This window comes from Periplaneta americana, chromosome 1 (assembly GCF_040183065.1).
Source record: "Periplaneta americana isolate PAMFEO1 chromosome 1, P.americana_PAMFEO1_priV1, whole genome shotgun sequence".
NCBI lineage: Eukaryota > Metazoa > Arthropoda > Insecta > Blattodea > Blattidae > Periplaneta > Periplaneta americana.
In genome coordinates this window covers 179,384,061-179,399,427 of record NC_091117.1, presented here as the reverse complement: position 1 = coordinate 179,399,427, position 15,367 = coordinate 179,384,061, and the positions used below count along the sequence as shown (strand labels likewise).

General features: G+C 36.0%; 1 protein-coding gene across 5 annotated transcripts in view; it reads left to right on the top strand.

The window, feature by feature from the left end:
• The window catches only part of Egfr (epidermal growth factor receptor), a 526,694-nt gene that overhangs the window by 499,555 nt on the left and 11,772 nt on the right, over positions 1 to 15,367 (top strand). For 4 of the 5 annotated variants that reach the window (XM_069833346.1, XM_069833326.1, XM_069833336.1 and 1 more), the window contains 7 exons: positions 2,245 to 2,583; positions 4,281 to 4,420; positions 6,659 to 6,938; positions 8,465 to 8,750; positions 9,350 to 9,580; positions 12,006 to 12,298; positions 14,833 to 15,229. In XM_069833346.1, coding sequence (XP_069689447.1) covers positions 2,245 to 2,583; positions 4,281 to 4,420; positions 6,659 to 6,938; positions 8,465 to 8,750; positions 9,350 to 9,580; positions 12,006 to 12,298; positions 14,833 to 15,229 — 1,966 coding nt within the window. The remainder of the gene's footprint in view (positions 1 to 2,244; positions 2,584 to 4,280; positions 4,421 to 6,658; positions 6,939 to 8,464; positions 8,751 to 9,349; positions 9,581 to 12,005; positions 12,299 to 14,832; positions 15,230 to 15,367) is intronic. The other variant, XM_069833364.1, reaches the window with a different exon arrangement.

Genomic DNA, 15,367 nt, shown 5'->3' with positions numbered 1-15,367 from the left:
ATCGCACCCTCAATAAAATACTGTTGTATATCTAAAATCACATATTTCTTTCGTAATTAATTACCAACGCAGTTTTACTGGTTGGTGGTATAATATTCTAATAATAGAATAGAAAATTATGAAGGTTTTGGTATACATATTTATTAAAATATTTTTACAGCAGCATTTCACCATGAAATAGCATATCTCTTTACAAATAACAATTTTCGAATTACGACACTATTTTGCCGGGAGTGCATTATAAGTTCTTCCGTTTTCTTGTTTATCGCGAATTATTATGAACAGGCAATTGATGTTGCTATGGGTTCTTCTTTACTCCAATTACAGCCACAGTCTACATTGAACATTTCGAAAAGTTGGTTATGAGTCAAGTTCAATGTAAACCCAGTTGGTTTCAATATGTCTGTATAGTTCCTACACATTTATAATTTGTCCATATGGTTTGTAGAAACTAAACATATATCTCAAACCACATCAGTAATCAATATCCAATCATGGAAATAGAATCACGAAGTTACTTTACTCTTTTAGACATCGATAGGCCTATATACAACAAACCTGATGGAACACTGGAGCACAAAGTTTATTGGAAACTCAACATTAACTTATAATTAAATGCTTATCACATCACAACTCTTCTAACAGGCAGTACTTTCAACTAGTAAATAGAGCAAAAGTGATATGTGTAAATGTTGATACAGACCTTATATTTTGTCTCTGTCTCTATGCAACATCGCATTTGCAGTGGGGAGGAAAAGAAATGCCAAAAGGTAGTGATGTGTTTTAATATGCTGACGCCCACGACTACGATAAGCCACTTGAAATCTAACGGTCACTGACCGGCAGAGATATAATGAAACATCTGTATTAAATCTGAAATAGAATTTCTAAGAAAACAGTTATTCGAGATTAATAAGGCGACAAATCCCAGGACATGGTGAAATATGTCTGCTTCTGAATGTATTACAATTCTCATGTTTACTGAATACTTTAATTCTGATGCATTTTAGGTACGTGATTTATATTAATAGGAACACTTTTATTCATTCCTAACATATTGTGTATATTCATACTTCTTATTTCAGCAGTAATTCTGGTGCTACTCATTCTGTGGACAGCAAACAAGCGTAGGTATTGTTAAGTTGAAGCAAGAAAGACTGAAAGATTAGTCAACGAATATTACATGTATTCAGCAGTGGGGAAGCTAAGATCTAAATACTGGGTAGGCTGAAAAAATCTGCTTACCTTATAGTGTAGTATAGTGGTATGTACAGTATTTATTAGCTGTCAAAATTAAAATTATCGTACTAAATTATAAAATATTCTATTACATATACGACTAAAGATAAAACAAATTGATCCCAAATACTCCTTAGAGTTTACAATCGAGAGTCAAGATAATCAAAAGTAGGCTTATGTCATGTAGATGAAAATTATAACGCACTGATCCCAAATAATATTTGTATCTTTTTATAGAGCAGAAGTTTATCGGCTTTTCTGTCAAAATTTTTTGTGACACAGACTCCACAAGAAGATGATGACCATTCATTTTCACCCCAAACAGATACATGTAAAACAATATAACTTATTTGTCTCAGAGCAGCCTGATAAGCCAAGGATATTTCTTATACGATGACAATTGAAAATTTATATTTTGTCTTCCTCCATCCCCAATTTTAATATGTAAATATGGTGTCGATCTCCTATCTTTGTAAGTACATTTTGTTTCATATGTCAACTTGAAAACATTTTCTTTTAATTCTACAAATAATTACCTCAATGTTCTCTCAGTATGAGCCATTTTACGCAAAATTAATAAGTAACACACACACGCATGCAGTTTTGATTAAACTAAACTCAACAATGCAGCACTTTCAGAGAACACCAATATAGCGTGACGTAATATTGTGACAGAAGGCTAGCCTTGTTTCGTATGGAGATGTAGCGGATCAATATTCCCTCACCGGTCTCCTCTCAAGCTTGCGAGTCAAGGTCGTAGCCATGCCTTTAGAGGCGTCTGCCACAAGCCTCGCACTGAACTCTCCATACTGGAATGACCACCAACAGTGAACTTAATAATATATGGAAGAATCGGAGTGAAACCAAGTGTTACAATACATTGTTATTATAAACTTATAGCTCTACTGTTACTAGAAATAATAACTCAAATTTTTGGGTAGACTAAGCCTCCAAAGCACTTAAGAGTTTCTTTCAAGAAGAACAATTAACCTTGTGTCATTACAGGAACGATGTCTTCAGAAGAACGAATCCTGTCCAGATGGTTACTACTACGAATGGGTGGGTCCTCAAGAGCAGGGCGAGCTGAAGCCTTTGGCAGGCAGGGCCGTGTGTCGCAAGTGCCACCCCCGCTGCCGCATCTGCACAGGCTATGGTTTCCACGAGCAGGTGTGCCAGGAGTGCATGCAGTATAAACGGGGCGAGCAGTGTGAGGACGAGTGCCCGCAGGACCACTATGCCGATGAGACAACCCAGGAGTGCGTGCAGTGCCATTATGAGTGCCGGGGCTGCCATGGACCTGGCCCTTTTAACTGCGATGCCTGCCGCAACTACAAAATATATGTGGTGAGTTAGCAAAAATTACGTGTTCATAATTCTTGTGTTCGCTTCGTCTTCGATGTCCGTCGCGCTGACCACATTACCCCATCCTTCCAAACTCTAAACTGGTTACAGCTTAACGAACGTAGAAATTTTCATTCTCTTATTCTCCTTTTCCAAGTCCTTTACACTTCTACACCTACCTACCTTGCCTCCCGTTTCAGTTACCTGTCATCATATCATAATCTCTTCACATGCACGCAAAATAGCCACATATTAGCCATACCAACACATAAGACATCATCATATTCATCAGAGACTGTCGGAATTTAGTGGCGTTCAAAAGCAAACTTATTAAGCATTTTCTTACTGCGTAGAGTAGGTTTAATTTTTACTTAATTAATAAAAGAAATGCTTCTCTCTTCTTAACTTTTACAATAAACTGTCTAGCTTTTGTTAATCAGTTAATCTTTTAGTACTTTGATTTTTATTGTATTTGTAAATTTAATATTAATTGCAATTATAATTGTAATTGTATTCTTAATATTGTAGTTGTAATCCCCTGGTAGAGGGGAAGAGGAGGCCTCATGGCCTTATCTCTACCAGGTTAAATAAATAAATAAATAAAATAAAATAAAAAATAAAAATAAATAATGGGTACATAAGAGGAGCTAGTCAGAAGTGGTGAATGGAATATTTCTCTCTCTAAGTCTGTACATTCATTAACCTTTTCCTTGCCGATAACAAATTTGTTAGATTACCCAGCAAAATTAAGGGGAGGCTGTAAGCTGATTTGGATCAAAATTAAAATTTTTTGGTTTTTAGCTGAACTAATAAATTAAGAAAAAGTCGGTAGGTTAAGGAAGATCACAACTACAGGTGTGCAAATTTTCATAGATGTAGATTGAAAAGTTTCTGAGATAAGCGTACCTGAAGTTGCTAAATTTAACACGGCGAGGATAGGGCTTACAACCTCCCCTTAATCTTTCAGGAACTTGGTGTATCAGATCTAGAACAAATTTATAAACAAACATTGTTGATTTACTTTCATAAAAATCACAAAAAAATTTTAATTTTATCCTCATGAATATTGTACGAGACAAAACTACAGTTTCTTCCTAAACACCCCCAAATGCCACACAACTGCTGGATTAAAACACAGCAGAAATTTTTGACCCAGAATATATAATGCATTAATTAGAGCTTACCCTGAACACACATAGATTTAGGAAACAAATTAGATTAATTATTTAATTGTTTTGTATTTCTTTTAAGCTAATTGAATTAAAAATTGATACTCTAATATTCATGTACTTTTGTATTTTCTATTTGTATATATTATTACATGCTGTATGGCATTTTACCACATATTAATGTTTTTGTGCTCAGTGAACTCTCTTAATTTTGTGATATATTTTGTATAACTGATCTGAAGCACGAGCTTCTGTTTTTTCGGGTTGCAATGCCTAATGTAAATCAAGTGTAATGTATTAAATAAATAAATTTGAAATTTGAAACATTTTTCATGTGACAATTGCACTGCAGACTTGTTCACAAAAATTGTTACGAATAGAGCTGATCCTGCAACCCATGCCAACTACTGGTTAATACATGTAATACAATTTACGAAACTGTGTGATAGAGAGTTGTGATTAGCATTTTCTCTTATAGTCGTTAGTGCTATAATGAAGGAGCTCTACAAGATGTATTTGTTATCTTTTCAGGGTGGTACAAGAGGAGATAATGCAACGGCTTTTAACTGTACAGCTTCTTGCACTTCTGAAGTGCCCCACAAAATTTTCCCACAAGATGGCAATGAAGAACCATATTGTTCTGTGGAACCTGCTGGACAGTCTTATGTAATGTGAGTAAAATAATTCCGTAACATAGACTGATTCTTCAAAAGGTTGTTATAATATTATTTTCAAAATTCAAGTTTCCTGGTCTTATGTGGTTTAAACATTTTAATTATTGATCTCGTTTAGTAGTATTAATTTAGTCATTGGAAAGATTTCATACTATTGTATTAATTTTTATACTTCAGTATATTTCAGTTTAACTGTGTTGCTTGCTTAAGAAATTTTGTGCATTATTAAACATTGCTTTTGCATTACAATGAAGAATTACGCCACAGAAAGACTATGTTACCATACCCTCAAAATTACAACATAAAAAATCATTGTACATCTTACAGTTGAACACTTGGAAAATGTACTAAAATGAAATAATTTTCAATATCAGCATAATTCCATTTTTTTTTTATCTTAAGCTTATTTCGTTTATAGTAACTTAATCTTGTATTAAAAAATATCATCTTAATTTTTTTAAGTAAATGTAAGAGGAATAGTATCTCAAGAAATGTTGTTTCTTTAATACCGGTACATTTCAAATTAAAAAAAAAATGTGATATACAGGATGAAAGGGAACTGATGCACCAAAATTTAAGAGGTGATTCTACATTTTAAATGAAACAAAACTTTTATTACACTTTTCCTTCGATGAAACATGGTTAAGCAGGAAAAAAATAGTCTTTGCCCAATGTTTGCAGTGCTCTATTGCGGTAAAGGCCCGAGAGAAACGACTGATTGTTATACAAGCAGGTAGGTAAAAATAATCTGAACAGTTAATGTCTTATCTTTTTTTGCATATCAAACCATTTAGCCATGAATTTAAATTAAATAATTGCGAAAATCGTTAAAATAAATCTTGCAACGCAGCACACTGTTGCACATCACCGATTGAGTACAACAGAAGGTGAGGGGAAGGTAAGGAATGCAGGAGTGGTAGAGTTATTGTAGTAAACGTGATGTTGCCAAATGCTTCATAGAAACATAACGATTTCCTCTAAAACAGTGAATATTAAATAAAAAACTTATTTAGATTTTTTCAAATCTCTCGTCATGATCTATTACCAGTTTCATTTTGGTGCAGAAGTTACCATTCATCCTGTATATTGAAATGCAGTCATGATTACGTATAATACATATCTGAAATTATTACTCTGTATTTTTTTATATTATTGGTCACATTTTTTAAATACATAAAATTGCCATATCGAATAAAACTGTTCTTGTTAGTCATATTTATTTATTTATTTATTTATTTATTTATTTATTTCATCAATCATTGTTCACGTCATGGCGGATTAGATGTACTCCAGTTCTTAATCCGCCATCACTCTCTATACAAATATAACAGAAAATTAATACATTTGAACTTATAAGTTTCCTCTGATTACAATAATAATACTACTGATAATAAAAATAATACTAATAATGATAAAAATAATAATAATAATTAACTAATAAGTCTACCTCTTTTATTTAAAATTCCTACTCTCTTAAGAATTATTCTGTTACTTCATTGACTATTCTTCGTAGTTTCTTATCATGTAACTACTCCACATTTATAATTCCATCTCCATTAGAGCTTTGACTTTCTCTTCCCATCTAATTTTAACTCTAAACAGAAATTTTCCTATTTTATGTAGATTGCTTGCGTTTAGGTGACCATTAATTTTTTTATAAGCTACTATAGCGTTTATTTGTAGAAATTTTTTTATCCACCCAACTGTTTCTCAAATCATTCGTTGCCTGACACTTTAACGCAATATGCATTGCGTCTTCAGCTAGTCCACACAAAGGACATTTATCCTTCTCTACGTTCCCTCTTCTATTCTTGAATCTCCAGATACCTAATCTCCACCATGCCGCTCCCGTTCTCTCTTCCCTTGAATTTAGTCTAACATATTCTTCCTGTTCCCAAAACTGCTTCACCTCCCTATAGTATTTTAGTGATCCTAGGTCTTTCATATTACTAAAAATAGCTTGTCTTGAAATTTCGTTTGCCCTCTCTTTTACTATTCTTCCAATAGTTTTCGTGTTTATAGACCCTAGTTCTCTCTATAGCCAATTTAGACCTAATCTGTTTATTTCACTTTCCAGCTCTTTCAGCTAATTTGATTTCCAATTAGCGGCTTTCATACACAAGATACATGTTTTCATAACTGCCGAATCATTCCTACACAGAATATTACCTAAATATTTGATTTTTCTTTGTTAGTCATATATTAATGACAAGTTTTTGTCTTGGGAAAATGCAGTGGGGAAGCAGATAGTATGCCTGCCATTTTGGGAGGCGTGTTGGTGTGTGCGATTCTCTTCATGGTCTTCCTCATCGTGATATTCTGGAATTGGCGACAGCGAGCGAAAGCCAAAGAAAATGCTGTGAAGATGACTATGGTGTTGACGGGCTTGGAAGACAATGAACCGCTGCGGCCATCGAATGTGAAACCAAATCTTACCAAACTTCGTATAGTGAAGGAAGCAGAAATGCGGAAAGGTGGAATCTTGGGCTATGGCGCATTTGGTACTGTGTTCAAGGTGAGTTCAATTTTTTCTATTACATATGTTTGGTTAGCTTCCAGTGTCATCAAACATTACCAACTAAAACTTTTCTGAAATGCAATGATTTGACAGTCAGATTCAATACCCTAAGACAGCGTTTCTCAAACTATGGTCCGCAGATCACCTGTGGTCCTCGAGGTCTGCCCTTGTGGTCCTTCAAAAAAGGCAGAAGAAAAAATAAAATTCAAACGAATTACATATCACTCTATAGCTGAAAATCTCAGAGTTTGGAAGAGACACATGGCAGTAGCCTTTCACTTTTTCTCTCAGTAAGTTACTAACATTTTATGAAATTTATTACCCTATTCGTCTACTGACTTCCCACTCTACTCTCAACAACAAAAGAGGGATTTAAAGCACTATGAACGTGGTGTTTCCCGCCATATTTTCCCTGATGCCGCCCCCTGTAACCCAGCCAGGGACCACCCAAATTCATAACAGAGGACAGAACCTTTTCAAAATAATTTTGCCGACACCCAGTCTACACATTGAAATGGTCACATACTGTATGTCATACACCAATAATACAACTCTGAGGTCACAATTTTAAACTTATTTTCCAAGTAAATATGACGAATTTTCATGGGTTCGTGATCACTTTCATTGCGATATTGAAACTAACAAACCTTCATTGAGTGAAAGAGAACAGTTAATTGAACTCTCGAATGAGACCGGACTTAAAATGAAATTCTAAGCCGAAGATATGGTTAATTTCTGGACCGCATCACAAGTGAAAAGAGAATATAGTGAACTGTACAAGATGGTTTAGAGATTATAATTCAGTTTGCTTCTACGTATCTGTATGGGAAAGGGTTTTCATCACTAACTCTAATAAAAACAAAGTAGGCTACCGAAATCAACTCGATGTATGTGACGATCTCCGACTTGAGCTTACCAGCATATGTCCAAATATAGATCAACTGTGCAAGAATCAGCAGGCTCATCCATCTCATTAATATGAGTACCAACATTTATTTATTTATTTTTAGTTAATAAGTTAAAGGTTATCTAAGCTCTAATAGCCTCGAATTATTAAAGAAACAAAAATGAATTTTCTTCTATTAACATTACCGTAATTAGTTAATACTAATATAACATTAATTTAATTAAATTAATTTTAATTATTGATTCTATTTTAAAATATAACTATATTGATATTAAAATATACTACAAAAATGGTAAATTTGCTTTTGAAGGGAACAAAAGTAAGGTGGTCCGCGGAACTGTTCTGACTTAAAAAAGTGGTCCCCACTTCAAAAAACCTTGAGAAACGCTGCCCTAAGAAAATGATAGCTAGCAGAATTCAATAATTTGGATGTGGACAAGGAAAGGCCGGTAAATGCTATCTAGAATCATCTCCCCATTCAGGCACTGAATTCTTTTTCAGCCCTAAATCTATAAGAAAGTATCCTCTGGCTTTATTTCCATTCCAAGAGTACCTTGCTGAAGATTTTTAAATTCTAATATTTCTAAACGCAGGAATATTCTTGTTGTTTTTCCAGGGAGTGTGGGTGCCAGAAGGAGAAAATGTGAAGATCCCAGTAGCAATCAAGGTGCTTCGTGAAGGGACTGGTGCCAATACGAGCAAGGAGTTTCTGGAGGAAGCTTACATTATGGCAACAGTGGAACATCCCAACCTCCTAAAGCTGCTTGCCGTGTGTCTGACATCCCAGATGATGCTCGTCACACAGCTCATGCCTCTTGGATGTTTGCTTGATTATATCCGTACTAATCGTGACAAGATTGGGTCTAAACCTCTTCTTAACTGGTGCACACAGATTGCAAGAGGTAAAGTCATAACCTTTTTAAAACTGACATTTAGCCTACATGTTTTTTTTTAATTAATTTAACAATACCTTGGAACTGACAAAGTTTTTCAGTGTTAGTAAGATAATGTAATAACTGGAGAAGCTTTGAATGAAAACTGGTAGTAGAGCCCATAGTATGCGTAGGAAGCTCTATATCTTTCTTTCTTTCTTTCTTGATTCAGTGATCACTTAAAAATTTTAACCATCTCATTGATGCAGTGTTCTTCCACTGTCCGTTAAGCTACAGTGCAACTTGCTCCACTAGCCAAAAAGCTGTTCATGCCATAGTAAATCATGCGATTATGACTGTTTCTTTTCAAAATAGCTGATTCTCTTCCTTCCTCTCATCTCTAACTCCATAATTTTAACTTTCCCTCTGTTTCTATCACTCTAGTCGTCTCATTTTCTTCCTTCCCCCCTTCCTCACCCTCATAGTCACTCACACCTATCTGTACATAAGGATGAACGGAGGATTTCAGTTTCTTATTTCGTCACCCAGCATAACGCTCTAAAAGTCAGCCTAGTGTCATTGTATCTAACTTCTGATTGCATAAAAAATTAATTCTCCTCCTGTTGTAGGTATGGCATACTTGGAGGAGAAGCGATTGGTGCACAGGGATCTTGCAGCAAGAAACGTGTTGGTGCAGACACCGAACTGTGTGAAAATAACAGACTTTGGTCTTGCGAAGTTATTGGACATCAACGAGGATGAGTACAAGGCAGCAGGAGGGAAGATGCCCATCAAGTGGCTTGCTCTGGAATGTATTCAGCACAGGATATTCACGCACAAGAGTGATGTCTGGTCTTTTGGTAAGCTGTGCTTCATTTTCTTTAAACATTGTCCCTAGTTTTAATTAAGAGCATTTGGATAGGAAACCTAGTTTCCTTCCTCAAAATTTTTTATTTTTATTTCCCGATTGTAATAAATTATTGGAAAAACTGGATAATATGCACGGTAGACCAACGTCAGTAGTCTACATTGCTTGTTGGCCACTAATCACCAGGCCGTGCCGAGCCATGTTAAACAAAAGAAAATCGAAATGGTGGTAGTAAAATTCGCGACATATTCTTAAATAATTCACCCAATTAGGCAAGTGCAAGGTTTATGCAGTACAACAGCGGTGTCTTGGAATGCATTAAAAGAAAATGCAGATGTAGTAAGATCTTAAAATAGGTTATCACAACGAAATAAAGGGGGGAAAAGGTGTGTTTCAGGGAATATCATTCAAATGAAGGAAAGTAAATTTCTGGTTTATGTTCACCAAAGCATTAAGTACGTAATTATGACCGCGTTGTCGTTTTATTTGTGGTCTAGTGAAAATACCTCGGCTTTTACAAAGAAAACTTTTAGCGGACCTGAAATTATTCACCGTATTCATCATATTATTGTTTACCAATATTACGAAACAAAAGCTATCATAAGGGCCATGACCGACAGGATCATTTTGGCTGTCTGTACATGCGCGGACTTGGATAATAAAAACCTAAACTAACCAAATCTAACCTTCTTATAATATGCAGGATGTGTAACCGGAGCAAGAAGGGATTTTCTTGATTTGATCTGGAATGTACATGCGAAAATAAATTCAAGTAAGGATCACACTGCCATCACATGAGAGGTCCGCGCATGCACCATAGCAAAACTGTTCCTGTCGTGAGCCCCTCATCTAAGCCACGTAATCTACTCGCAATATTTACGTAAATACATCTTGTCACTAACAGTGGTTTATCTCTCAGGAATGTTCAGAACGAAGGAGGTAGGGGAAAAAAAAAAACAAACAAATTTCGCCTTCTAACTACGCCACACACCAACGTCATGTCCTTATGTTGGCGACATTGTGTATTTAGTTAAATTTGGTCGTAACTGTAATGGCATAGTTCAAAGCTACCGTAGCAAATTCTCCAGTTTAGGGAAATTATTTGTCCCTTCACGTGTGCTGTCTCTAGCTTTTCTCCTAAGTCATTGCCAGATGTCACACATATTATACAAATTAATTGTTGTAGTAAATATAATGTATTAGAATTTTTACTGAATGATAACAGTACTGTGTACTCACACGGACCACAAACTGAAATCATTGTCGACGACTGTGGGTCAGTATTAGCCATGGAACAACCACAGAATTGTCGCTGTTGGTGGTCGAGCGCAACTCACACAGTGCGACACCCCGACCACTTGCTGCCGTCATTGTATCCTTGGAAACAACAGATGCTTTCTTGGCAAATATCAAGCTTCAAGCGATCACAAAAAAGAAGTCCGCGTGTGGTCGGTTCTGCCGACAGCACAAACACACAAAAACTACAAAATAATCGCAAAGTTGTGGTCCATGTAAGTTGGGCCTAAATGTGAACAAAATGAATATACTGTATCTTCAAAATCCCTTGAAAAGATTTTCTTAATGATGTAGCAGTATTTGAAGGACTTATTGCAACATATTACTGGACCATATGCTGATAACTTTACAGAACATTTTAAAGGTTTCATACTATTTCATAAATTAATCTTTAATCGTTGTACAAAGTAAGAGGGAGGAATTTTCTTATGAAATTTCGGCCACTGTATGGGAGCAAAACCCACCCAACATTGTGATGAATTTGGGGAGCTACAATGTTAGCATAATTCAGTTATAACAGCTTGGGGGATCATTGATACCTTTGTAGTCTGTTTGATGATCATTCACGTATCCTGAGGTATGTGGACGTGAAGTCAGCTGGTCGATTTTGCACTTTCATGGACTGTTGCGCAACATATTACCACAGTCTAGTATATACAGCCACGAAGCTTGAGTTGTGAGGGTGCTAGGAACAATAGACTGTGCGGGTACTATTTCGCAATGTCTGTAATGAGGCAATAGTAGCGATCCTAGTGGTTAGCAACTATCTATGGATGCATATTTACTATGTATTGAGGTTCGTGACTGTATATACTAGACTGTGATATTACTACGTAAATTATACATTTATAAAGGAATGAATGAATACATGTTGTATCGTCTTCTCTTAGTGCATAGTAAATGACTTCGTTTATGTATTACATTTAAACAGTAGTTAAATAAAATGAACTATAAACATTAATATTAATCACAACGTGATGAAGCAGCTGAATTATTGCGAAATATGTAAGACTTATGTGGGAAAATGTCTCATCTTCGTAACGTCATGTTTTGCTTTTGATGTAAGATATGCCAAAACTCATGCGTCAGTTCAGTAAAAATATTCGTGATTCTGTCTCCAGGTGTGACTGTGTGGGAACTCTTGACGTATGGTGAACGTCCGTATGAGAATGTTCCTGCACGGGATGTGCCAGAACTACTGGAAAAGGGGGAGAGATTACCTCAACCATCGATCTGTACAATAGACGTATACATGATAATGATCAAATGCTGGATGCTGGATGCAGAGAGTCGCCCCAGTTTCAAAGAGCTTGCTGATGAATTTGCAAAGATGGCCCGTGATCCTGGTCGGTATCTTGTGATCCAAGGTGATCGTTTCATGCGTCTTCCATCATATTCATCTCAGGTACGCAATGTAAGTTGACCCTTCTTTACTATTGGTACTTTCTGGATTCACTTGAATGTTTCAATCTCTGATACCTGCTTCTCCTGCATTTTGGTTCTGTTTGCATGCACATGTTCCTTCATAGGAAATTGGTAGAAGGGTGGTTCACCAGATTGCACCAAATACAGATAAAATCTATAATTTTATTATACCTATGAAGAAGGCTGTTTTCTAGAACATCTTGTGCATTATTTCTGATATGTGAAATTATGTTTTGTGAGTCTTTTCAAAAAGGTTAATGAAGTACAGTAGAGTATCGATTATCTGAAACAATTGGGGACGGGGTGTTCGGATAACTGATCATTTACGAAAACAAATTGTGTCGGTGTCATAGGAATAGTATGAAACAAAGAAATACTGATATTAAACACAAAACTGTACATACAGTATAAATTTTGTATCACACGTCTTACAAATAACACAGAAAACTGACTAGCCTAGTTTGACAAGTTCAAAACGGCCATTAAAGTAGGCCTACAGTTTAGAAAAAGAAGTCCAAACTTCTTTTTTGCTTCAGAGTTGAGATTTTTTTTTGGCCGCTAAATCTCGCAAACAGCTCTAGCAAAACTTCTACATGGCGCGCGTGCAAATTCAAATTTGCCAACTGGAATGCTTTCGGTTAACCGATGTTTCAGTTGATTGGTATTCAGACAATCGATGATCCACTGTATATAATAAGTAATAACCATATAAACCAAAGACGAGTCTAATATAGTATTGAGAGCCTAAAAAGTTACATTTGTGATTAAGTTCATGAAGCAAAAAAATAATACCAGTGATATATTTGCCCCACTATAGGTTCTTGTAATTAGTGCTCGGATTTTTGGGTGCTAAAAATCGGGAAAACATTTAATTATGTTTGCATTATTTTATGTGAACATAAACAATATACAGGACCCACCAGTATAAATTATACTGTTTTGCCAACTTCTTAAGGATTACAGTACACAATTAAATTCATCCTCAAGTTGTTCACTACAAATGACTGGCGATTATCGCGGAACACTGCCTTGTATTCGGAAAAAGAGCACTTTTGCCATTGAGGAACAACATGTTCTTCCTATAGACATGTTTGTGATTGGAAACGGAAAAAGAAATAATTGCTTCCAGAATCAGCGTTATGATAACTTACAAGGCACTCATAAATACCTCCTCCCCTGTCCCCCACAAGTTTAAGAGTCAAGGTCATAACCATGCCTTTAGAGGCTTCTGCCACAAGCCTCCTCACTGAACTCTCCATCCTGAATGACTGCTAACAGTCAACTTACTATATGGAAGGAACGGAGTGAAACTAAGTGTTACAATACATCGTTATTGCGAACTTAGAGGCTTATTGTTACTAGGTATGATAACTCAAATTCTTTGGGTAGGCTAAGCCTCAAAAGCCCTTATGAGCTTCTGCACTGGTGATGATCAGTAATTTTCAATTAAATCTAGTTTGTGAAGAATGAACATTTTGGTGGCAGTTGATGTCAGATGTTTAAGAATTTTGCAAATTATTTGAAATGGAACGTTTTTCATACCTGATTTTGTTTATGGGCCATTTGCAAAATTTGTATAACAGATGGACGATAGAGAACATCAAAATTAAAGTACTATTTAGTGCATATTTTGCATGTATTAATATAGTACAATTCTCTGCCATAGTAATCAACCACTGTACACTCACCTTGCTTTACAGCACTGTTTTGAATGACGTAACAGACATAACATGGAGTAACAGATCTGACAGGTAACAGACTTGACAAAGCAAACAAGCATGTGCTAACCTAAAATTTTTTTGCTTAAAAATCTTCACAATAGCAACTGAACTACTGGATACATGTACTATTATGTCCTCTTGATCTTGACTTTATATGTTGTTATTTGTGAAAAACACAACACAAACAGATCTGACAGAGTAAAAATGCACGCTTAGACTAAAACATAAAGCACACAAACTCACCAAATCAAAATGGGTGAACATAGCGGTACAATCAAAAAGGGTCTTTGTGCATCATCTTGGCTTGTGCTTACATCTGTGGGATTTCTTTTTCAACTGTGTATCCATAGGAACAGAATGGTGTAACAGACCTGACTGACTTACTAGACTAGAGTAATTATGTAATCATATTTAAGGAAATATAAACTCAGACATAAATGAAGAAGTTTTGATAATATCAAATGTTTCTTTAATTTTTTTCTCAATTACATTTTTAAACAAACCTTTATCTGGACATAATAATGCTCCATTTTAAAAACTTAAGTAGTATGGACACGGCATTTTAGTTGTCACTATGAGAATTTTATTTTATTCTCGTGAAATATTTCACATGCAGGAAATAATTCTTGTGACGTTCACTACATTAGTACTGAAACTACTCACTGTTAGGAATTTATAACTCTATCGTTATAAATGCAATAATGGGAAGGGTAAGAATTGATGGACGTCATTTGTTATACAAATTCTGCAAATGACCCTTATAACTCTCACAGAAAATATAACAATTGTGTCTCTTGCACAGGATGAAAAGGAGCTGATCTGCAATTCATCGTCTGCCATTGACGGCCCTGAAGCCCTGGTGGATGCAGATGAGTACCTGCAGCCCAAGTCACGTGCCCCGCTGGCACCCACGCTTACCATGTCTGCATCCAGCACCTCATCGTCGCCACCTCGCACTCCCATCAAGACGTGCTGGCCTGCTGGCACCCCTGTACCTGCCGAATCTCCCACGCCACAGAACCAGCAGAACTGGGATCGAGAGTTGATGCGGTATGCAAGCGGACACCCTGAGGATCCCCGTGCTGCAGTGATGCGGCACCTTAATGGGCAGCCTGCACACCACCACCACCACCACCATGGATCTGACAGCAGCAGCTCCCGCTATTGCAGTGACCCCCTCAAGATGGTCGGCAACAGAGGTCAGTTGCTTATTGTGCTCACTTATAATGCAATTATTTATTTATTTATTTACCAGAGCTTCCTCAAATTAGAGGCTGTCATTAGACAAAGCATACAAAACAAAAAAGTAACAAATATATGATGACAGATAAGAGTGA